Source organism: Peromyscus eremicus, chromosome 14 (genome assembly GCF_949786415.1).
Source record: "Peromyscus eremicus chromosome 14, PerEre_H2_v1, whole genome shotgun sequence".
Lineage (NCBI taxonomy): Eukaryota > Metazoa > Chordata > Mammalia > Rodentia > Cricetidae > Peromyscus > Peromyscus eremicus.
Window position 1 is genome coordinate 3,512,108 of NC_081430.1, and position 24,754 is coordinate 3,536,861.

A 24,754-nucleotide genomic window follows, 5' to 3' on the forward strand; every position below is an offset into this window, starting at 1 on the left:
CGGCTCCCGGCCTCTGCACCGCTCTGCGCTCCGCCAGCCCGACTGCGCGCTCTCCGGGGCCCCGCGCACTGCGCGCCTCTCTGGCGCCCCCAGCGGCCACGCGCGGCACAGCAGGGCCGGGCAGGGCCGAGCGCGCCCCGCCTCCTGCCTCCTCCGCCGCCCTCCTCCCCCTCGCAGAGCACTCAATGTCGGAACGTTCCGAAGATGACGTCGGAGCGTTCTCGAATCCCGTGTCTCTCGGCTGCTGCTGCCGAAGGAACAGGGAAAAAGCAACAAGAAGGAACAGCAATGGCGACACTGCACCGCAAAGTGCCCAGTCCGGAGGCGTTTCTGGGCAAACCCTGGTCCTCCTGGATCGACGCCGCCAAATTACACTGCTCCGACAGTAAGAACCCCACCGCCTGCTCCTCCTTTTATTATCCTGTAACCTTTCCATTCACCTAGAGCCACTGGGAAAAAGTGTGTGTGTGTGAGAGAGAGTGGCCCCCGGCGTCCTCCATGCTTCTCCCTCTCTCTCTAAATAAATACACACAGACACAGACCATCAGAACACAGAGAGGCCCGGCTGCCAGCAAGGCTGTCTGTCTGTCTGTGTCCGGCTCCCTGGGGCAGGCAGCCCGCGGGGTGGGCTTTCGCAGCCCCACGGTGGTATCTGTTTAAAAGGCAACTCTGTTGCTGCTTGCATAGTTTTTTTGGTACCTATCTGGGCCAGGTAGATGGAAACCCGGACTCGGGAGAAAATGTTGCATTGTCAATTTTTGCAAGATTTTCAGATACAGTATTTATATCGATCTGTTGCCAATAAACACTCTCCCTCCCCCCTGACTTTGGCTTTCCCCCCCTTTTTTTCCTCATTTTCTTTTCTCCTTTTCTGTTTCATCTGCAGATGTAGATTTAGAAGAGGCTGGAAAAGAGGGTGGCAGAAGCAGGGAGGTTATGAGGCTTAATAAAGAAGGTAAGTGGAGCTCCTGGCATTGTAGTGTTAGCTTGTGTGGCAGTCTTCACAGCTTTGGAATATAATGCGAATTGTTCTGCTGGGTACAGAGTGACTAAGGCTTGTCAAAAATTGAGCACGCCCGGGTGACTACTGCTTCACTGTTAACTTCCTTCGAAGTATAAATACAGCTGGGGCGGGGGGACGCAGACTGGGAGAGGATGGAGGCAGAAGTTCACCGCACTCCACTGGAGCCCGTGTCTCCTCCTGATGGTATCTGCCATTCTCCTTGAAGCGCCATTGGCCAATGGTGGTGGTGGGGTGTGAAATCCCTGTGTGAGGCGTGGGGCACCCTTCACAAGCATTCCAGCCTCTCTTGTGTGTAAATTCACAAGTTGTAAAGAACCCCACATGGTCAGTCATCCCAGCCAGCAGCGACTTCTCCACTCTCACTGAAAAGCATTGCGCATGGCAAGCCTTGGCTGCAGTGACATTTTGTGTCTGGTCGAAGATTGTAGGGGCATCAGTATGTGCAGATCCCTAGCCAATCTGTGCTTCCCAGCATGCAAATATGACACCTGGAACAGACAGATGATCTCGGCTCTGGGTCTGTGAGTGAAGCCCATAGTGCCAGGCCTGGGCATCACATACCTGTGGTTGTGTAAGTCAGTTTTGCTGTTTGCAAGCCCACCATTGGACACTCTGGCCTCTGGCTTCAAATGGAGCTCCTCTGGAGGCACTTTCTGCTTAGAGAAAAGATGGGTTCATTTGAATTGGGATGCACTCGTTGAGTATACAACTGGCCAAAGCTGGCCGTGGGAGGAAGGTGCAGGAGATCGCTGGGAGGTGTTAAAAAAGTTAAGACATGACCGTAGGAGCATTTGCTTGTCCTCGATGAATGGAGAAAACCCATTTGACAGACTAGTCCACTGATGACAGGGGGTGTTGCCTGAAAAGGTGGATGGAACCTGCTTGGAAAGGTGGACCTCAGTTTGCGGACTGACACCCAAGACTGTTGGTTTTCAGTGGCGCATCAATTCTCGACTATCCAGTGAGGAAAATTTGCTCTTCCAGAAAGAATAATGCGGAGGTTAAAATGTGTATTCAAGGGCGGTTCTCTAGCTCTGTGTGTCTGCTAATTAAGTACTTTGGGAACAAAACATTATTCTAAAGATGTTTGCCTCTAAATATCTTAGCGTGATTTTGACGTGTGTGTTTAGGATGCACGAGGGAATGATGTCAAGTGGGCTCCTTACAAGTGGCAGCTTATTTGTGCGAAATGTCCATGTGTGTTGGCAATGGAAAGGGATCCCTGGTGATTGTCACTTCACGGGAAACTCTTGAGGTCCTGAACCACTCAGAGAGCTGAGCTCTGAGATCACCAGCTTCGTTGCCACGATGAAGGTGCAGAAGCCTGTATGTTAAAGTTGACGAAAGGCTACGGCATCCTGGGATTGGCACCTGGGCAGGCCTGGGAGATGCATTGGGATTCTCCGGCTACCGCTATCTATTTCTCATGTTCCCAGATTCTCTTTGCTGCATGAGAAATGGATTCTTTTAAGGGCAAATGAAAAGCTCTCCTTCCCTCAGAAGTCACAGATGTTACATCTGGCTTATCACGTCCTCTGTCCTGTAAAGGTACAAAGATTTTGCTTCTAGTTGAATGCATCTTCATGGGGGACACCCACTGTTCAGTGTGCCATGCGGTTGGCCTACATAGCCACGCATGGACTTCCTCTCTTTGTTGTGGGCCTGGTGGAGTGGCCTTGGGTGAGAGGTTGAGAGGTTCCTGAGGTCGTCCTGGTATAGGAGTTCAGCTTTCCTTACAGGAAAAGAAAAAAAAATATGTGCAACAAATCCGTGTTCCATGGTAAGAACTTCAAGGTTGGGCTGGGACTCTGTGTCAGAGTGTTTGGTCACGTTGGGCCTCCTTGTTGGAATCATCAGGTGGGAGGCCTTAGGGTGGGTAGATATTTGTGGAAGGTTGTTGCAGGACATAAAGTGGCCCTTGTGGGACGCTGGGGATCTGTGTTTATGGGTATACATGACTGGTGCAGTTGGCTAGAAGCAGGTCTTGAGAAGACATGTGGTCATAAAAGAATAAAAATTTAGGTTGAAATCGAGAACCAGCAGGACTGACTGTTGTGGTACCTAGTAAATAACATAAAACTTACCACATTAAGCTCTTCTGAGTATATAGCCCAGTGGTATTTACAACCATCACCACCCCGTTTCCCAGCCTTTTCACCGTCTCAGGCAGAAACTCTGTACCAGCGTATGTATATGAGGACTTCCCATGCTCCCCCCCCCCCCCAAGGCCTGGCTGCTCCCGTTCTCTTTCTGTCTCTGTGAAGGTCTCTGGTCTAGAGTCCTCGTGTAAGCTGAATCACACAATATTTGTCATTTGTGTTATCTTCTTCCTCTTGTGTGTTCAGGATTCGTCCATGCTATATGATGTATTGGTACACCCCTTTTCAATGTAGAGTCCTGTTCCCTTCTATATATACTACTCACCCATTGGATATGTGGGTCACTTCCACCTTTGACTATTGTGAATACTGCTTCTTTGAGCACTGGTGTGATGCAATCATTTTTAGACTGAAGTCAGAGAGGGAAGTTAGACTGGAAATATAAAACAAGAATCCTTTGCCTTCTGAGCGTTCTCACCACTGCTTTGGAAGATCCATAGGCACTTTCTGAATAACCTGGTGGTTGCAGTATCATTCCTGGTGCGTCCCTTGTCTCACCAACCTTCCTTTGCTTTGATTCGTCACCTGTGTTGATTAGGAACCGTTAGCTCTGAAGTCTGCTCATCAGCTTTCTTATTCCCTCTAAAACTGTAGTTACAAAGAACTCAGCGAAGGCATTTGAATTGTAAACTGTTGCTAATTCCTTTTGGCCTGGGCTTATGAGGGTTGCCTTAGAGCAGCTTTGCTGAAAGATGAACCAGGGAGAACTGGGAGCCAGCTCCCCACTTAGGCCCTGGGGAGAGCTTCACTCCTCGGGGCTGATTCTCCAGCTGTAAAGCAAGGGGTTTGGGACTAACTGCCCACCACAATCCCTCTGAGACTTCTTACCCAGGCTTCACTAGTGACTGTCGCTACCTTTAAGATGCACTCATGCTGAACAGCCTGACTCCAAAGAAACTTAAACAAATAAGAAAAAGAAAAAACGAACAACAGCAAAACCCCTCACATTTAAAAAAACAAAACAAAACAACAAAGCATCCTTAAATGACTTCAGAAATTGAGAATAACTGGGAGTAGTTTCTCAGTTTTTAAGTTTATCTCAATGCTGACAAAAAAAATCACTGTGTAGTCTGCTTACTAGAAACGGTTGTGAGTGGTTTAGGGTCTTCAGTGGCTGAGTCCAGAATCCACAGAACAGAGGGGTTGAGTCCAGACCCCACAGAAGAGAGAGGCTGAGTCCAGATCCCATGGAAGAGAGGGGCTGAGTCTAGACCCCACAGAAGAGAGGGGCTGAGTCTAGACCCCATGGAAGAGAGGGGCTGAGTCTAGACCCCACAAGTCCAGACCCCACGGAAGTAGAGCACCCACCAAATCTGTGTTCTCCCTATGAAGAGCACTCTGGCCTCAACTTGAGTCTGTCAAGCCGTAAGCTTTCCTCAGAGGAGGGTCCCAGGAACCTTGTTGGCCCAGTCTTCATGAGAACTGGGTTATGATAGAAAATTCCAAGGAAGGCTGCTTTCCTATGCTAACGCTGTATGTCACACTATTCTCTCCTCCAGCTTGGTACCTACCTGTCACCTGAAGACTTTTCCCAAGCGAAAGTCTTACTCAATTTGGGAAGATGTTCTCATTACTAAGGACCTCAACCACCTTTTTTAAAATAAATGCCAACTTTTAGACAAAGAGTGGGGTCCATGTGTCTCAGAAGAGCCCTTACCTATAAAACAGATGTTAGCTGGAAGTGTGAATGAGGTAATAGGAGAGAGATCAGCGTATAGTAGGTGCTGAATGCATGCCTGCTTCTATTCTTTTTTATTATTACAACTATTACCATCATTTATTACTGAAACTAGTTCGGTAAAATGGTATTATTTTAATTACCATGAATTTTTAAGTCATCTGTGGTAAAAAGAAAAGACATACCGTATGAAGAACTCCAATTTTAGAGCAAAGCGTGCTGTAATTTTATGAAACTTAATGATTTAAAACAATTTATGTGGACATAGTATTTTTCATAGACTAAAGCTAAGAAGTGGGTTTTGTCAAAAGCAGAAGAAAAATACTTAGGCAGCTCATGGCTTCAGAACATGATTTTTCTTCCCTCTTTCTGGTAGCTTCTGAGGTCTACAAAAATACATTTGAAATGGTAAGTTGTTTCATTTATTATGGAGAAAAGTGAGTCCTCTAAGGACATTTCTGGGCCTTTTGGAAGCCGGTACTTGGGCAGGAGTGTGTCTAAGGTTTCCAGCATTTCATTTGGTGAAGGTAAATGTGAAATGCTTCCAGTCACAAAGTGAGCTGGAGCAGAGCAGGCATGCTGTGGAAGTGCTCCTGAGACACTGAGAGAGCAGGGAATGTGGGAATGGGCCCTGCGTGGGCTCCTGGTTAGGGCTGGAGGGGAGCAGCTTAGAGGGAGAAATGGCAGCTGGCCTGGGGAGATGACGTATTCTTACAGCCCAAGCCAGGGAAGCTAGAGACAGGCCATGGAGATTTATGGGAAACTGTCTTCAGCTTCTTTATCATTACACAGACAACTCTGTTATCTATGCTAATAGGAGATGGGAAGGCCCGAGTCTACAGATTGCACAGATAAACCTCATTTTCACTATTAATTTCAACTTTGTTCTCAGGTACACCTGTCCTCCTCCACTTTGCTGGGAGCAGCAAGACTTGTTTATGGTGGCCTTTCAGTGGCATCTGTTGCCCTGTCCTGGAAGGAGAGGAGAGAGGGAGAGGAAGTGAGGTGTTGGAAAAATAAGGCGTACAGTGGTGCCCACCTGACAAGCAGGGCAGCCAAGCTGAGCAAGGGCAGCCAGACCGTCCACTCGGGGAAACGCAAAGCTTTGGAAAAGAGTATCTCTTGGAAGTTACGAGAATTTCCTCGTGCCCAGATCCTATGTGGAGAATGTGGCGTGGCTTTCCTTTCCTCTAGAACAGGAAGTTGGCTTGGAAACTGTATACAAAATATTACCGTCAAGGCTTGAGTTAGATTGGGCCTTCATCTTCTATAAGAATAGTAGATTTTTTGTTTATTCTTTAGCTTTGAAGATGTAGACCTTAAATTCATCTAAAAGCTACTTAAAAATAATCTCCAAGTTACAGAATTCAAGAGTATATACTTTACTGGAAAGTCTCTCACGCATCCATTTGTTTCTGTATCTTTCCAAAGATAACCTTGGGTGCATTGAAATAAATACATACATACTCCCATGACCTCTGTACTGTGTGAGTGACAGCTCCCAGCTACAGTCTAGCATCTTGCCATTTCTGTCTGTCTTGGAGGACTACCTGTTAGTATAAGGGTGTAAGGACAGTATGAGGCCTGGTCTTCTGAGGTACCTGTGTATAGGAAGGTGCTGCCCCTACCCCTCTCCCACCCGACCCTGTAGTGCCAGCTCTGGGATGACTCGGGGACACAGTAGTGGTAGACACAGTGATCCTTCCCTGGGGGCTCTTCCTTCCTGGCAGCAGCCTCAGGCATCACAAAAGCCACAGTGATTGTGAGGGGTGTCCTGACAGAGAAAGCAGGGTGTTGTTGGAGAGCATGAGAGGAGGGTCAGATTTAGGTTAGACCCTTCCAGAAGAAATTTTACTTCAACTGCAACATGAAGGATAATGGAAGTTCCCATTGTGCGGACCTGGACAAGGTGGAGTTGGACGAAACAGTATATGTGAATGCCCAAAGTACAAGAGAATATGGAATGTTCTAGAACTCAGAAGGTTTAATTGCTGGAGGGAAGCTGGCAGAACAGAGGGGCCCATTTTCCCACCAGTGACACTGATGACATTTTGAGCAGGTATTTCTTTGTGACAGGGAGCATCATGTGCTGCTCATTGGTTTCCGGTAGTGACCCTTCACCCCTTCAAATGTAGACAACCAAAAGGTCTCCACATGTGCTGGGGAGGCAGAGTGATCTGGTGGAGAGTCACCAGAATAAAGCGAAGCCGGAGAAGTAAGAACACTGGGCAGTAGTGAGAGAAAAATTCGGGGGCACTTTGCTACTCTTCCTTGTCTTGGGCCTACAGCCCATGCCTGAGTCAGCCTTACCAGCTGCCCAACAGGGCCAGTGGACCGTGGCTCTCGGCAGTGCTGCGGCCAAGTTCAAGAGTCTCTCCAGGAACTCCTCCAAAGTCTCCCAGCCCGTGGCTCCATCTGAGGTCAGCAGTGGCAGCAGTGGGGGTCAGGTCCTGTTGGACTGGCCCAGCCCTCCCTCACTATGGTGACAGGAGGATTCTGATAATGGTGGCATTTGGAATTGAGTGGTCCCTGATGTCAGAAGCACCCTGGCAAAGCACCCAGATTTCAGTGTATATTGAAAGTCAGACTGGAAATACAACTGCATTCTGTGCAGTTTGATTACCCGTGGGATATGCCTGAAATGGGGGTGAGCATGAAGAGAACAGAGCAGCTTCCAGATCTCCACGTTAAGGACTCGGGAGCCTGGAGGGCAGGGCCAGGCCCGGCTCCTGATGGCTTTCGATGGGTATGTCACGTGCTTGACAGCATCATCTAGGGCTGTAGGGCCATGTTGACCCATTCAGTCACCAGCTGGCGAGGGGTCTGTTGACTCTGCTGTGGAGCTGATGGGGGAAAGTTAGATGGGCTAGTTTCTCCGTGCCTCTCTGTAGATCATCTTCCTATGCTCTGGGCAGAGTTCTGTTTGTGATGTTTGGCTTCATCCCTGACATCCTTCTGCTACCTTCTATCTAATGGTAGCAGCCGACGCGGTGAGAACTGGTCCTGATGAAATCCTTTGTTTGTATCTGAGGACCCCACACCCCAAGCAACCTAGTGTTTACATCTGGGAAAAGTGGTCATTCAGCGACTTCAGCAGTCAAATGTAGCTGTCATAGAAACAGAGCATTAGCCAATGGCTTGGATCTTTGCTGAATATTGTAGAAAGTGAATGGCAAGGGTGGACTTCTGTGTTTCTCTTCTAAAACTCAGTCTAGGATCCTGCAGTAACAGGGCTCAGACTGGCTGCCTCTGCTGAATGGACCTGACTTTGAACCCTAAGACACTGGAACTGATGGGGAGAACTTGGGAAGGCCCTTCCTGTGAGTGGGCTTAGGCCTAGGCTTAGGATCCTGAGCAGCGGAGGGCTTAGCCTGGTTCACTCAGTTCCTGCGAGGAAAGCTGGAATTCCTGTGTGGCTAGAGCATTTGTTTTCATGTAGATGCTTTACCCTTGTGCCCGCCCCCCCATTCCGCCTGCCAGTTTTAAGGTGCTTCATGAAAAGAAGGAAACTGAGTGCTGGCCAGGGCAGGACAAACTGGTGCAGGTCACTGTCACCGGAAGATGCACGCGTCAAAGATGGACTCTCTGAACACGCAAAGGTTATACTGACGTGCTGACTTCTGCAAAGCAGATTTTGAGTTTGTGGATGTTGATGGTACAAGGACACCCTCAGCAGGGAGCAGTGTGGCCTGGCCCAGTACCCCAGTAGGTCATGGAGTCTGGGGCTAGGCAAACAGGTGATGGTGTTGTAGGGGTAGATGGTAGACAGTTGAGATACCTTCCCTTACCAAGGTGATGTCCAGTTCTTCTAAAAAGTATATTGACCAAGATCGGAGTTCAGCTCAGTGGTAGAGCATCTGCCTAGCATGCACAAGGCCCAGGTTTCAGTTCCCAGTCCTTCCCCGTGCCCCTAATGCGCTGGCCTCACAAGGGCAAATCCTGCCTGAGCCCGCTTCTGTGACTCCTAGAGGAGTCATGTTTGTGTGGATAGAATAGAATGGTGCATCATGGGGGCCGGGATTGGAAATGTAAAGTTTGGCCTCTGTGGGCCCAGAGTTTTGGGTATAGAGGCTAAAAGATTGGAGATGGCCAGTGGTGAGGGTTCTGTGACAGTATGAATGTATTTAAAGCCACCAAACTGTGCACTTAAAAATAGCTACAGTGGTTAATGCTATGCTGTGTGTATTTCACTACACACAGAGAGTTCATTGGCATGGCAGCCTTGGGAGTTTCATGCAGCATTATTTAAATTTTGACTCAACCATTTCCCAGCTGTGTGTTAATTTCAGATTTAATTTCCTCATTTTCAGAACGGAATAATAGTTCCTCTCAGAGTTGCTGTAAAAATAAATGAGATACTATCTGGCATCCTATAGGTACCCAGCAACGTAAGCTGTGCTTATGGTCATTTTTACCAAATACTCAGGTCCTCTTCTTTGTCTTATCCGAGCTGCCATTTCCAGGGGACAGATTGTATCAAGGTTGTTTCAGGAGTGGGCCAGGACACTACCTGACACTGGGCCAGATGTTCATATTGTCATTGGGTCCTCATGATCACCTGTGAGGGAAATCCTGATCTTAGCTGAATTTTAGAAACCGGGGAGCCAAGGCTCAGAGGGATTGAGTCATTTACCTAAGTGGTTCAGCTGAGAAATAGGGGAGCTGGGATTCGAACCCTGAGGCTGGCCAATCCCAGAGTCTGTACTCTAATCAGGGCCATAATGTCTCTGGTTCTTGGAATAGTGTGAGACTGCGGTGAAGACACATCTAAGAGGTGCTCACATGGGCTTCTGCAGGCACCGAGCAAGGACCTTAGTGTTGCTCCCTGACACCTGGCCCAGCCCTGTCGGGGGATTGTGTCCTTGCAGCAGAGTAGTGCAGAGAGACTAGTTGTCTATCCCCTTCGCCTCTGTCAGATCCATCAAGGCTGGGCTTTCTCATCCCGAGGCCCCAGCTTTGGGCCTGTGTGGTCAGAGCACTGGCCCCAGGGAAGCTGAGGAGCTGATACAAACTGTTCCTTTTTAGAAGAAGGTGTTAGCAAAGACGGTTGCCAAGCAACTCTAGGGGCATCTATCTACAGTGATGATGTCTCTCTTTTTTCCCCCTTTTGAACATCTTCTAGGCTGCTGTTCAGTTTGCTCTTGGCGTTGGAATTGTTAGTATTTTCGTGAAGGGTGTGCTGCTTTGGATGACTGAGTGCAGGTAGCTTTTCAATTCCTGCCACATTCAAGGTGTCCTTTTGATGGTGATATGCCTGCTAAGTGGGTGTGAAAGCCCTTTGCCTCCTGCAGCCACAGCATGCCCTAGCTGTCGCTGGCTCTGAGGGCAGTGATGAAGGAGATTCTTCGGACCTGAGTGGCTGAGAAAGACACAGACTGCATCTTCCACATGAGGACAGGGTGAGGTAGCCATGTTCAGCCTCTGCCACTCTGGATTTTATCTGCTCTTCATTAGCAAGGCCACTTGAGCATTGTGTATGTGATGCTCCTACTGGCCTCAAAGATGCTGTTCTCCCCCCACCGTGATTGCAGACACCAGAGAATCTCTCGTGATTTTTCTTCAGCATTGTTGATGTTCCTGCAGTCCTTCCTCTGTGTGGGACTTTAGTGCCCTGGCCTGCTGACTGGTGACCTTATTCCTTGTTTTATTTTCCTGATAAAGGTCACGGTGTCATATCCCAGACTAGGAGGAAGGGAGAGAGCCACTGGAAAGTGCCACTGGTTACTGTGGGGTAAGGAAAGCCCTATGTGGCCTATGAATAAGAGCCCCGTTGACCACGTTCCCACCCTTCATCCCATCCCTGGGAGCTTCCCCTACCCCCCTGTATTCCTCCTTACCATCCTCTGCAGAAGCAGGGTAAGGCCCAAACAGGACATGTGTGCAGATGAACGCTGCCACCTCCTGTGGCTGAACAAAAGACTTAAGTGGTAAAGATAGACCCAGAATATAAAAATCAGGTCTGAACAGATTAAGGGTCTCCCTGGTCTCCAAATGGAGTTACTGGGAACTTCTGTAAATCAGATGTGTCTAACCTTGGCCCACGGTCCAAGTGCATTCCAGGCTAGCCAAGAGTACACTCAACACATTTGTAGGTGACAGAGTCACATCACAGTGTCAGAAGGCTGGATGTTCCTGCTTTAAACAACAGACAGCCGGAGAACCGTGAGAAGCCCGTGCTTCCTTTAGAGGGTTAGCGGCATGCATATCTCCTCTTTTGCCTGCTCCTCATGTAGCTTCTGCTGTCTGGAGACCTTGCTGCCTGCTCAACCCTTACCATTCCCTCTGTGGAGATGAGTGTGTCTGTCACCAACCCCAGCTTCTCAGCAGAGTGCTCCTTCTCTGTCCCTGGAGGGCTGCATCCTCTAGCACCCTCAAGTGTTTCTGTGGACCCCCACACTCTCTTCACTCAGAAGCTAGAGCAGACATGTGCTCTCCCTGACCCCCATATCTAGCCTCGTGTCTGGTGTCTGCGTCTTACTCTGAGAGCATTTCTGGCTTCCACTCTCTGCCATCATCCTGGGCTAGCCTGTCCTCCATGACCCAAACTGTTTTACTCTCTTCGTATTCAGTTCTCCTGCCTTCCCCTTCCTTACACACCATTTCAAAAATTAATCTCCCCCAAATTTACATTTATCAGGTGTTCAATAAATGAACACTTTTCCTTACTTCACTGTTAGTGGCTTCAGGTACCACGGCCCTCCAGGTCCGGCATCGAGTCCCCTCATCCCAGCAGGTAGACTGTCCTCACAGGTGTCTTGGGCCAGTTCCTCCTCTGTCTCTGCCTCTGCCTATGGTATCTTTCCTTGGGCTCACACCCACTCTTTTGCTGCTGGAACCAGCCTGTGCCTGGAGATAATCTTCCCAGACTCTCAGGCTATACAGGCTATATGGCCTATGTATTCCTCTGGACACTGTGCTGCAGGCTGTGCCCACCATGCATTTGGGCCCTCAACTCTTACAATTCCTTCCACCTTTACATGGTGCCAGAAATCAAACTCAGGTCATCAGGCTTATATGGCAAGTGCCTTACCCACTGAATCATCTTTCTAGTGCCGGGAAGTTCTTTTACTATTCAGAGGTAAACCCCACCCGTAATCTTCCAATTTAATTTTTTCACACAGAAAAGATAAGATGCCATAATAGTCTCTGTGTACACACCATATAGAATAAAACAGTGGTCTGCACTGTATCTTGTTTATTGTATATTATATATAATTTATTTATATATAAAATGTATCCATCCAGTTCTTGGTAAGGAATATAGAATATTTCTGTAACGTTTTAAAATAAGTTGCAGACCTAACGACACTCCACCTCTAAGTGTCTGTCGCTTTTGTCACATCTTGATTGTGTTGTTTTGAGCTAACACATTTGAGTTTTCAGAGCTTCATCTGATACAAAACATGCTATACATTACAAAGATGGGTTTTCCTTCTGCAATGAGAACATCATTGTGTGGGGACCGTTCTGGCTCTCAGTGAAATCTCTGCTCCATAGCAGGGAATTCCTGAAGCTCCCTTGGCATCCGTCAGTGGTCCTTGCCTGGATTCATCATTTCTTCGGAGGGGGAGTGGGATGATCCTTTACGGACTCTGTCTTTCTGACCTACTTTTTCTGGTCAGCATTCTCTATAAAGAAGAACTCATTCTGACGAAGAGGAAGGAACTACTCCTTTAAATTCCTCTTGAAAGGCAGAGTAAGGGCTTTCCCCTTAATTACCAGCTTTCTGAGACTGGGGTTGAACACCGTGATTCTTAAGCTGGTGGGGAGGGCAAGGTCAAGGATTGGTGTGCTGTAACTTCAAGATGTGTGTTGTGAAGACATAATCGTGTGGAAGCTCAGACGGGGAGCCCCAGGACGGAGAGTGCAAGCCAGACCTGGTTGGTAGAGCCTGGGTTTTAAATCATCGAGAACACTCAAGGGACCCTCTACTTTAATTTGGGGAAGGAAGAAGATAATTACACTTAAAATAATCTGGTTCTCACATTCCAGCTGGAGTATTTGTTTAGCCTGGGTTAGGTGAACCACTGAGTCAAATTGCGTACTCAGGTGAGTGATGCCCCTGTGTGTTAGGAAGCGAGGGTGCTTCCTGTATCACTGGTTCAGCAGAAAACCACTGAGCACCCAGGATGTGGTGCCACAGGGCTGAGCCCTTTGTGTGGGTTGACAAGGAAACAGAGTTGGCCGGTGCCCTCCAGGAACTCACCTTGCAGCTCACTGGAGTCCCTGACACTGCACAGAGGATGCAGAGCGGCAGTGATCCCCAATGAAAGGAAAGGGAGAGACGTCAGTCTGTGGTCAGCAAGACCTTTGACACAAGCACAGGGCTGTTTGGGTATGGTTCTGTCTGGAACACAGTAAAGGATGTGCTGTAGAAGCCAAGTTCAAGTTGTAAGGAAGTAAAGGAGGGAGGGAGGGAGCGAGAGAGGAGAGAAGGAAGAAAAGTAGGGAGGAAGGAAGGAAGGGAGAGAGGGAGGGAGGGAGGAAGGAAGGGTGAACATTCCAGATAGAGACAGCAAAAATGGCTAGAATGTGGAGAGTCAGAGTGTTCCAGGGAAGAGCTGCAGAGGCCTTTGGAGAGCTTTCGGTTTGACAGACAGCAACTCTTGGAAAAGGATGTTATGGTGAAATTCCATCAGGACCAAACAAACCACAGCTTCATCCATGTGATGGACCACTGCAGACTTCCATGGGATTTCAAGGAAGCAACCTCCCTTTCTTTCTCTCCTTCTCTCTTTCTCTTTCTTTCTTTCTTTCTTTCTTTCTTTCTTTCTTTCTTTCTTTCTTTTTTGGTTTAGTAATATTTATGTGCATCTTGATTTCTCTCTTTGGGGTTCTGAGGACAAATCCCCCCCACCCCCCCTACACACATGTACCTTAAGGTTTTTTTTGTTTTTGTTTTTGTTTTTTTTTTTTACAATTAATCCATTACTATCAGTATTATTTTAATGAACATTTAGCAACCTACTCTAAAAAGTTGCTAATAATAAAATGTACTGATAAAATGCTGTTTAGCAAACAATTGATCAATAATAAAATATTCTAAATTGTTATAAATTTTATCTCATCCAGTGCTTTTTGTTTTTTTCTGAATTCTAAACCTTGCATCTCAAGCTTTCAGTGTGGACTCAGGGATGAGGCTAGTTACTGTCTAGTTAAAAAGTCCACAGTACAAATACAGTGTGAACAACTTCTTGGGCAGTAGGTAGCAATGCAGACCTAGTGGCACTATCCAACTACAGCCAGTTTTTATAATCTGAATTTTATTGCAGATCTTTGGGTGTAGGTAGTTGGTAGAATGCTTGCCTAGCATGCTCACAAGCACTAGGTTGACTCATCTGAAAGGAATAAAACCAGGCATGGTGGTACATGCCTGAAATCCTTGCACTGGGGAGGCAGAGGCAGGAGGATCATAAATAAGTTCAAGGCTAGCCTGGTCTACATGTCAAGTTTGAGGCCAGCCTGGGCTGCTACATGAGACCGTGTGAAGAGAAGAGAGGGGTTACCGGAGTAGAGCCACACTTGGTCGTTTATTTTCTGTCTGAGGTTGCTTTCCCAGTACTATGGCTGAGCGAAGTTCTGAAGACAGGTCCTATGGCCCCAAAGCCTAAAGATGTTACTGATCACACTACCTGTTTCCAGAAAGTTGCTAACCTCTGCTCAACACATCCATACTATCACAGTATACCAAGATAAATAAGAAATAATAAGCTGTAATTTTTTAATATGTCAAGTTGTAAGCTTCTATCATATAACTTTTAACTACTTAAAGTACCACTGCTGTGTGCTGAGAGCCTGAGCTTCTGGTGCCAAAGTAAATGAAGCTGTCACTACCAGGCAGCTGACAATACCAGACTGGAGGGTGAGCCACAATAACAAAGATTTTCATTACTTCAAATTGTGGTCTAATTGTCCATAGAAATCAGAAGAAAGCAATGTTGAGGTTAGTTTTCATATGATTCTTTTTCCCTCTTAGGTCTGGGGTTTGTTTTGCTTTTTCCAAAGGAGTTTTCCCCAGAACTAATTTAAAAGCTCAATACAGCATGCTTTTCTTACCAAATTTTGTGAGCATCTGTCTCAAGCTCATTTAGCCCCTGACAGATGCCCAGCCACACTCAGAATTCCCACAGATGTTCTGTGTCCAGAGAAAGGCCCACTTCCTGGTGCTGGCCCGGAGCTGGAGGAGAGGTGGGCCCACCAGTTGCGTTTTCTGGGGTTTTCCTTGCCGCCATTTCCTGTCGGTTGCCTCTGAATGGATTACAGATGGTCAGAAAAAGACTTCTTGGCAAGGGGAGAGAGGACCAGTATCCAGCGCTTTGTGGGAGAGGATTTATAGCAGGATGGCAGTTTATGCCTACTGAGAATGGGCCTGGCTGCCGCAGGCCTGTGGGAGAATCTGGCTGCCTGTGGAGCTGTGGCTGTGGGCAGAGGGCGGAGGAGGAAGGCCATGGTGACAAGTCAGGGTGCCCTTCCTCAGAGGACTTGAGCTTCTTCCCCTTCAGAAGAGATAAGCCTGGGAAATGGCGCTCTGAGGGAACTTTTTTTTTTTTTTTTTTTTTTTTTTTTGGTGTGGAAAACCAACTCCCTCCCGCCCCGCCCCCCCCACTCAGATAATGTTGCAATTTCTCTTTGTTTTAAGGTCTCTTTCTTTAGCCACAGTATAATAGAATTCACTTACCTTTTAAACTTCAAAATATACATGGTGACAAATTTAGTGTTTTAGCCATTTCAAAGCACAGCCTTCAGTGACACTGAGCACATGCATGTAGGACCCGTGACACTGAGCACATGCGTGTAGGACCCGCTCCTCCATCCATTTCTAGAACTTCTGTGAAGTCCGAAACAGAAACTGTCCATTAACAGCAACGCCCCCTGCTCCCTCCTGGCATGCTTTTGTGTCTGTGAGTTGATGTGTTCCAGGCCCCTCGTGGAAAAGGAATCACTTGGAATCTCTCCTTTTAACTGCCTGTTTCACTTAGCAGAGTGCTTCCAAGGGTCATCCATGCTGAGGAGAATTTGGAACTTCCTTTCTCCGGGTTGAACACAATTCTGTTGCATGTACATAATACATTTTGTTTATCAACACGTTTGTCTTACTGAAATTTGAGCTTGTTTCCCCCTCTTCAAAGTTGTTCTTGGCCATTGTGCATGATGCTGCTTCATGCCCGTGTTGGGGACGTGAAGAAAACCGGCTTCTGAGGAGGGATCACTTGAGCGCTTCCCGGCGGCACAGCACACTTCCTCATCAAAGCTGACAGGAATGGAGGCCCATGGAAGGGTTCAGAGAAGGCTGGCATTCCACTTCCCAGGCTGTACAGCCCGGGGGTGACACTGGACTGACCAGGGGGCCGCCTTCTTCTGATAACACAGAGATCTGAGAGGCTGCGGGTGCTTTTGCTTTCTGAGGAGGAAAGGTTAGGAAGCCTGAACTAACTAGTGAAGATTCTAGAAGGGGGCAGCTCACATGGGGCAGTGAGATAGCTCACATGGGGCAGTGAGATAGCTCAAATGGCCAAGGAGCTTGGCATGCAGGCCTGATGACCTGCGTTCGACTCCCAGAATCCACAATAAAAGGAAGTAATCAACTCCTGAAAGTTGTCTTCTGATCGCCAGTGTGAGTCATGGGACACACACACACACACACACCCACACACCCACACCCATACATACCACACATTATAATAATAACAAAATTTAAAAAAAATTAAAAAATTCTAGAATTCGGGCTCCCTCTGCCAGAAAGAAAGATTCAAGATGGCCACGAGTGTCTTGAGGGAGGCCAGGGCATCCCCATCTCTGGGTCATATCGAAAGGTCCTGCTACAATGGAGGTTATTGTGAAGATGAGGCCGAGATCCAGCAAAATTCCAGGAGAGGAGATCGAGGCAGGGCCAGGCCTCTGGGGACAGGAGTGGACAGCGTGACCCTGACGGTGGTAGGACTTCCAGAGAACATGCTGGTGATGGCTCCGAAACCTTAGGAAGAACTGGGGAAGCAAGCGCCTCGTGGAATGTGTGATAAAGTGACTGGCAGTGTCCCTTCTGACCAAGGACGGTGATGGAAAGAGCAGGAGAGAAAAGGTGGTGGTGTTTTATTAAGAAAAGTGTTAGCACAGTGTGTTGAGTCCTGCATTGGGCCACAAAGGGTGTAAGTATGGCGGGGACAGAAGAGCCGACTACGTTTGAGAAGTTCCAGTTGCACCGTGATTTGTAGAGGTGAGGAGGTGTATGCTGTGTGTGTACACTTTTTTCCAGTGGCAGGGACAGGTCCTTTGCTGGTTGTTCCTCTATGGCCAATGACTCCCTTGCACTTAAAAATGTATGTATGTATGTATGTATGTATGTATGTATGTATGTATGTATGTGTATGTGTTTAAAGAAACTTAAAGCTTATATACAGACATGACAAGGAAGGAGAGCATGTGGAAAGGGGATTCCAAGCAAGAGCATATGCTGCTTTAAAAGGTGAATTTGACAGCTGGAGAGATGGCTCAGCGGTTAAGAGCACCAGCTGCTCTTCCAGAGGTCCTGAGTTCAATTCCCAGCAACCACATGGTGGCTCACTACCATCTGTAATGGGATCTGATTCCCTCTTCTGGTCTGCATGAGGACAGGTCACTCATATACATAAGTAAATAAATATCTTTTAAAAAGATGAATTTGAGGGCTCGGTGGTGGAGTGCTTGTCTAGCATGCCCAAGGCCCTGGGTTCAACCCCTGGAAATGCAACAAATAGTTGGTCTTAGTTTCTAGGGTTTATGATACGCGTGTTGTTTAAAGTGGAGTGCTCTGTGGTTTGGGGTGTGATTAGTGATCAGGTCGCTTGCTTGTTTTAAGTTTTTGTTTTGTGCGTATGTGTATGGATTCGGGCACAGACCAAATGCATGTGAGGTCAGAGGACAGCCTGCCCTTGCACTCTCCTTTTATCACATGGACCCAGGGATTGAACTCAGGTTCTCAAGTCTGGCAGCAAGTGCCCTCACCTGATGAGCCAGCCAGCCCTCATCAGGCTGTTTTCAGTTTTATTTTTTAAATTTTCAGACAGACAGGTGACCCAACAGAGACACATGGACAGACAGATGATGGAGCACGCTGCATGGGGAGTCTCCTTTAAATTTCATCCATGTGGATGGTTGTCAGGGGCGGAGCTTGGCATAAAGAAGGCAGAGGGTGGCTGTGCATCAGATCTTTGCTGAGGCCCCTGCTGCCTGCTCTCTGGGTGACTTCAGGCAGGCTTCTTTATCTGAGTGGGCTGCTCCTTAGCTGACACACACTGTTGAGGGTCAGGAAATGGCAGCTGCTGTTGTGCAGCTGAGGGGCAGGTTAGGAAGTCCAGGGGCCTGTGAACACTCCCTGCTGAGCTGTACTTAAACCGAGGGATGAGCAGAGAGTGGGTCAGGATCTGAAACAGGGAGAGGCCAGGGAGGTGAGTTAAAGAGATGGGCAGCGGACAGGCTGAAGAGCTCCAGTGAGGGCGGTCATGGGAGCAGCCTTCTGCTTCCTTTGGCCTTGGCTTTCATCCTTTCTGGACTGGCCTTTATCTTGGCCTTAGTTTACCCAATACAGAGTCCCTAGTGAGGGCATCTGTGAATCCAGGGTGCCAGAGGAAGTGGGGTGCCTGAGAGGCACGCTTCTGGAAAACGCATTTCAAATAGTCAGGCTCACGGGTGTGGAGGTCCCTCTGTGCACGGAAGACTGGTACTTGACAGCAATGGCTGGGTCTGCTGTGTGCCGTCCTTCACAAGGCACGGGGGTTGGGTGCGGGAGAGCAACCTGTAGCCTCTCAGAGCCTTGCTCTTCCCATCTGTAAAGTGGAGTCACCACAGGCATCTCACAGTGGTGGGGGGGAGGTGAAGTAGATGTACTGATGTGCAGCGATTAACTCCACACAAGCTCGTGGTGCATGCTGGGTAAGCAGTTCCGTCCATTGCCGTTGAGTCTTCCTCTAGCGGGGAAGACTGGAGGTCACTGTTCAGAACAAGGCTTCCTCATCACGCTGCACGTGGACACAAAGGCTGGATTGCCTGAAGATAGGAGTGCTTTTTAGGAAACAATCTAGAAATGGCCTGAGCCAGGAGCCTGGGGTGTTCAAGCCTGGACTGGCTTCCTCAGCATTGGTTCTGATTCTAAGGAAAGGGTTCTTTTATATGTTTACGTTTTATCACTCCTGATGCCCTAGTCATTATAATACAATGAGAAAAAAATACTTCCGATTAGTTCATGCTAAGAATCAGCCCAATTTTCACAAAGTCACAGTGTGTGTGAGATGGAAGAGACTGCAGCTTAGAAACAATCTAATGCCATAAGGGCAAAACCTGGAGTGGACAGTAGAGTCGGCGTTAATTTTTAAAATCAAGCACACAGTTTTAAGAAACGCCGCAAGCCCTTGGTACGGTGCAGGTTGTGAAGGTTGTGAACGTGTGTCTCAGTTGTGGACCTCTGCCTCTCGGACTGTTTAAAGAGTAAAGAGGGAGGGAGTAGGGGCTGTGGCTGACCTCCCTTGGAATCCAGATGGAAACGGGAGGGAAGGAAATGGCTCAGACCTCAGCATTCCCATTGTCATCGGGCCAGCTCATGGAGCCCCACGACCTCAAGGCCACTGGTGAATCCTTGATGAATTGTGTTCTCTTTGCCCAGGAGGCAGGTGGCGGAGGGAAGCCAGAGACTCTGCCCGGTGAGCAGCTGCTTCACGTGATTGGGTCTTTCAGCAGACCTGAGCATCTCCCAGCATGATGTCTGAGTAGAGATGTGAGGGTACAGTTTAGCTGGTCTTCCGGCCCTTAGAGATGATTGGCTCATCTCTGCTCTGTCAGAAGGGATCTGGTGGAGCTACCTGTTTTCTGCTCATCATCATGCAGGGATCCTCTGGCAGTTGTGGTGGCATCTGGAACTGTCACCATTTATGCAAGCCCATTGAACTGTGTGCAGTTGCTTCCCAAGTCCCGTGGTGGTGTCTCCTTGACCTCAGTGAGGAAGGGCCTGTGTGGAGGGATGGCTTCCTGGGTGGTAGATTGGTGTAGGTCTGCAGCCGTGTGTCTGGGAATGGAAGGAAGGTGGTCTTTTGTGTGGTTGAAGTGTTGCCCAGGAGGGGTGGGATGAGGAGACAGCATGTGATCCTGGGAGCTGCAGAAGGCCGGAACCTGGCCCAGGGGACATACTCAGGGCCTCAGGGTAGGGGCTGAGGCAGATGATCATGAGGAAAAAGGTACTCTCCACTGGGCCTGCTGAGCTCATCCAGGAGGGTTTCTGCTTCCATGGATAAAATTTCTTTTTTTTTTCTTTTTTTTTAAAGTTAAATTCATCTTTGTTTATATATATGTATGCACACCTACCTGTCTGTATGTGTACCACGTGAGTGCAGTGGCTGTGGAGGAGGCCGTAGGGGCATGTCAGATCTCCTGAGACTGGAGTTGCAGGTGGTTGTGTGCCATCTGATATGGGTGCTGATATGATATGAACTGGACCTTCGTCCTCTTCAAGAATGACAGATAATCGTGATAGGAAACACATATCAACAAAAGAAGAAAGAGGGGCTGGAGAGATGGCTCAGAGGTTAAGAGCACCGACTGCTGTCCCAGAGGTCCTGAGTTCAATTCCCAGCAACCATATGGTGGCTCACAACCATCTAGGATGAGATCTGGTGCCCTCTTCTGGCGTGTAGGCATACATACTGGAACACTGAATACATAATAAATAAACAAATTTTTAAAAAAGAAGAAGAAGAAAGAAAGAAAGAATTAGCATATGACGCTGCTAGCTGTGGATTCAGCCAATCACTAGTTACTCTTCTCATTGTGAGCAAATGCCTGACAGAAACAGCTTCATGGAGGGATTGTCTCTTGAGTAGATTGCCTAACTGTGGGGACATGAGATGGACAGGAAGCAGAGAAGGAGGCAAACAGGCCAGATACAGCTCCCTCATTACATACCTCTTCCAAATAGACCCTGCCCCCTGCCTTTGTCTGCCTTCTAATATTGCTACCATGTTATAAATCCTCCCAGCGATTGCTTCATTTGTTAGGCTAGAACCCTCAGGAACTGACCATTTCTGGGGTTTCCTCACTCTGGTGATTCTAAGGCTGACAAGCCACAAACCAGTACTGATCTTTTTTTGTATGTCTTATAAATGATGATTTTATATTGTTTTCTTATGGTGAGTACCTTTCTTTCCAAGTTATTAAGTATTTATCAGTTATGCATTTCATAATTTAACTAATTCCCTGTTGTTGGATATATTGATTTTCAGTTTTTCATTATTAAAAATAACATTGGAGTCAAATGAACATCGCTCTAAGTTTTTTCACACATTCGTATTTCTAGAAGGTATGTTCATTCATAGAAGGAGAATGCCAAGTCCAGACATGTTATTTTTTTGTTTTGTTCTGTTTGGGGCTACTCATTGCTAAATTGTCTTCTACAAATATTGTTTCAACTAATACCTCCACCAGGAGTATGATCTGAGACCAGCAGCTCACCAAAGGTTTTTCAAATGTTCTGTGACTTGGTAAGTTCAAATGCTGCTTTGTTTTAATTTGCCCTTGTGGTCACTGGCGGGCTCAGCACTCTCCACACGCCTGTTAACCTCACACACATTCTCTTGTGAATTGTCTTTCTGTATCTGTAGCTTGGTTGTGAATTGGCTGATGCAGACATTCATCTTTGATGATTTCACAAACACTCTGCAGGCTCATTTACCGTATCTGTCACATCTCGGTCTTGAGTTTTAAAACATTTTAACACTCCGACTGGTTTGTAGCCACCTGATCTTGACTGAAGGACCCAAGTAGCTAAGAAAAGGAAACTCTTGAGTCCTAGGCCAGTGGCAGGAATCAGTGGACACTAGCAAGGGCTCCTATGTTAATAAGTCTGCTGTTAAGACAGTGCCAGTAATAAAAGCTGCGGTTTACTGCCCAGCTGTTTTCTCCCAGGTACCTCACACACATCAGCCTTTTGATCCTCCCACCGTCAACGGCTGCACAGACGGGAGCAGGCAAAAGCTAATTTGCTAAGATTTCATAGCTAATCCGTGGCTCAGCCGAGATGGAACTTGGGTCTTTCCACTCTGCCAGCCTCTATACTCTCTCTTGTTTTGGGGCTTAACAGTTGTTGTACAAGTGAGGTCTTCCTCCATACTCTGCATCCAGTTCTGTGATCAGCTCTAAGTATGTCACTTAGATTTTATCTGTCGCTGTTACTTCTCATTGATTCTTGTCTGCACTTGTTTGTTCTCTAGCATCTCATCTGGACCTGTTCTCCATCATCTCACCCATCCCTGTTCTCTAGCATCTCACACATCCCTGTTCTCCAGCATCTCACCCATCCCTGTTCTCCATCATCTCACCCATCCCTGTTCTCCAGCATCTCACCCATCCCTGTTCTCTAGCATCTCACCCATCCCTGTTCTCCATCATCTCACCCGTCCTTGTTCTCCATCATCTCACCCATCTCTGCTCTCTAGCATCTCACCCATCCCTGTTCTCCATCATCTCACCCATCCCTGTTCTCTAGCATCTCACCCATCCCTGTTCTCCATCATCTCACCCATCTCTGCTCTCTAGCATCTCACCCATCCCTGTTCTCCATCATCTCACCCGTCCTTGTTCTCCAGGCATCTCATCAGGACCTGTTCTCTAGACATTTTGTCTAGTCCTCTTCTCTAGGTATTATGTAACTTACATGGTTTTTCTGTGGTCCTGGGTGTCTTGTTGGCCCATTCTTCTTCAGGAAGTCCAGGGAATAATCAGGATGCAGTTTCTCTCTCATACCTACATAATCAGTGGTGTAGGGCTAACTCCTGATTCTGTAACCTATCAAGACAAGTGAGGAACATGAGATAAGGGGTCCTCAAAGATGCCCTTGCAAGAAACATGCCTCCTAGGTGACCCCACCCCACACTGTGGGCATGGGAGAGCTGGCTATAGCATGGGCCTAGGAGAGCTGTCTACACACCTCGACTGAGGGGGGTGGTCCCAGTGGCTCAGCTATCACCCAGACCCACATCCTGGGCCTTCAGTTGCCCTACCCTAACATCTGCTATGTCTAGGATCTGCTGGAGTGTGTGAAGGGACTGGTCCTGCGGAAGGATAACTGCAGGATCTCCATTACTTGGGACAACAGCAGGATATCTGAGAGGAGTTTCTGGGAGGGTCCACTATAACGGTGTGCCAGAGGCCTAGAACCAGGCCAATGACTCATTGCGATGAACAATTTGTGGGCAGGGCTTATTGGACAAAGGGCATGTACTATGTGACACCCCACAGCACCCAGTGCCAGTACAGTGAATGAAGGGGTGTTGGAAAGACTGAGGAGTGAGTTGTTGTTTTTGTTTTGTTTTGTGTGTGTGTTTTGCTTTGTTATTAATTGATTTTTTTGGGGGATGCTGCAGGGGTGAGGGGAGGATATGAGGGACTAGGAGGTGAGCAGGATTGGGGTGCATGATGTGAAATTCCCAAAGAAATAATAAAGAATTATGTTTTAAAAAAAGAATGAAAGATGCCTCCCAATGGTATCTCTCTCCCTCCATGTCACGTGGTTCATCTTTGGACTTCTTTTTATGTATGTGTGCATTTTAATATTAATTTTATTGAGATATAATTCATTCACCATAAAATGACCCCTTTAAAGTGCTCAATTTTGTGGGGCTTTTTTTGTTATAAACACCAAAATATGCAACTAACACCATTATCTAAGTCTAGAACATTTTTATTTTTCTTGCTCCCAAAAGAAATCTGGTACCTACTACTGGAATCATACCAGTATCCCACTAGGTTCTGGCAGGAGATTGGTCTTGGTCTGTTCTGGGTGTTTCAAAGAAAGAGGCCTATATCATAGATGGCTTTTTATGTATGGTTTCTTTCACTTAATAGTTTCAGCGTTCCTCTGTGTTATAGTATGTATCAGTACTTTGTTCCTTTTTGTGAGTAAGTAGTATTCCATTGCAGAATATATTATATCCTGTTTATCCATGCGCTAGGTGGTGAGCATTTGACTTATGTCCACCTTTGGGCTATTATGAATTGTGGTATAAACACTTATATACTGTTTTTTGGGGGGAGGGATGGGTGTGGACATATATTTTTGGTTTGCTGTAACATATTGTAACTGACTTTTTGAGCAACTATCAAATGCTTTTCCAAAGGAACTGCCCTACCCTCCATTCCCAGCAGCAATGAATTTTCCACATCTTGTCAACATTTATTATTGTCTGTCTTTTCCTTATCGTCATCCTGGTGGGTGAGGGGTGGGGTCTTATTTCTCTGACAGCCATGTTCACCATCTCTCACTGTGCTCGCTGGCAATGTTTTAGCAGCTTTCTTTGAAATTCTTTTTAAGTTCTTTGTCATGTTAGGCTGTTTCTCTTTATCCATGATTTATTTACTTTTTTTGTGCACTGTCTTTTTGGAGGTGCACTGAGTCACGTGAGCTTTTCACTCCTGTGCCGTCCTAGTGACCAAATATTCTTTTGTTGCTGGTGATTTGTGCATTGTGTCTAATTTATGCCTGTACTTTCTTCTAAATGCTTTATGACTTCAGCACACACATTTCGGTCTCTGATTCAGTTTGAGTTTCTACTGTTTTTGTATGTGGTGTGAGGACCAGGCCTGAATCTGTGCCTTGTCATGTGTCTGTCCAGTTGTCCAACACTATTGTCAAAGGTTATTACTTTTCCTCAGTGGCAAGCTTTGTTTCTGGACGTCTGTTCCGTTGGTCTGTTTGTTTAACTGTCTTGGTTACTGTGGCTTCACAAAAAGTTTTGAAATGAGGAAATCTGTGCTCTCCAATATTGTGGTCCTTCAGGGTTGCTTTGGCTTGAGACAGTATAAGATCCTCAAATGTCCATATGGATTTCAGGATCATTTTGTAAGTTTCTGATAGAAAAAAAAAAAGTCTGCTGA

The 24,754-nt window shown here is 47.2% G+C and overlaps 1 protein-coding gene across 9 annotated transcripts in view; it reads left to right on the forward strand.

Annotated features, from left to right (window-relative positions):
* The first annotated feature begins 204 nt into the window (after window positions 1-204).
* Atxn7l1 (ataxin 7 like 1) overlaps window positions 205-24,754 on the forward strand; it is a 232,423-nt gene continuing 207,873 nt past the window's right edge. For 8 of the 9 annotated variants that reach the window (XM_059279071.1, XM_059279062.1, XM_059279063.1 and 5 more), the window contains exons 1-2: window positions 205-385; window positions 887-955. In XM_059279071.1, coding sequence (XP_059135054.1) covers window positions 205-385; window positions 887-955 — 250 coding nt within the window. The remainder of the gene's footprint in view (window positions 386-886; window positions 956-24,754) is intronic. The other variant, XM_059279064.1, reaches the window with a different exon arrangement.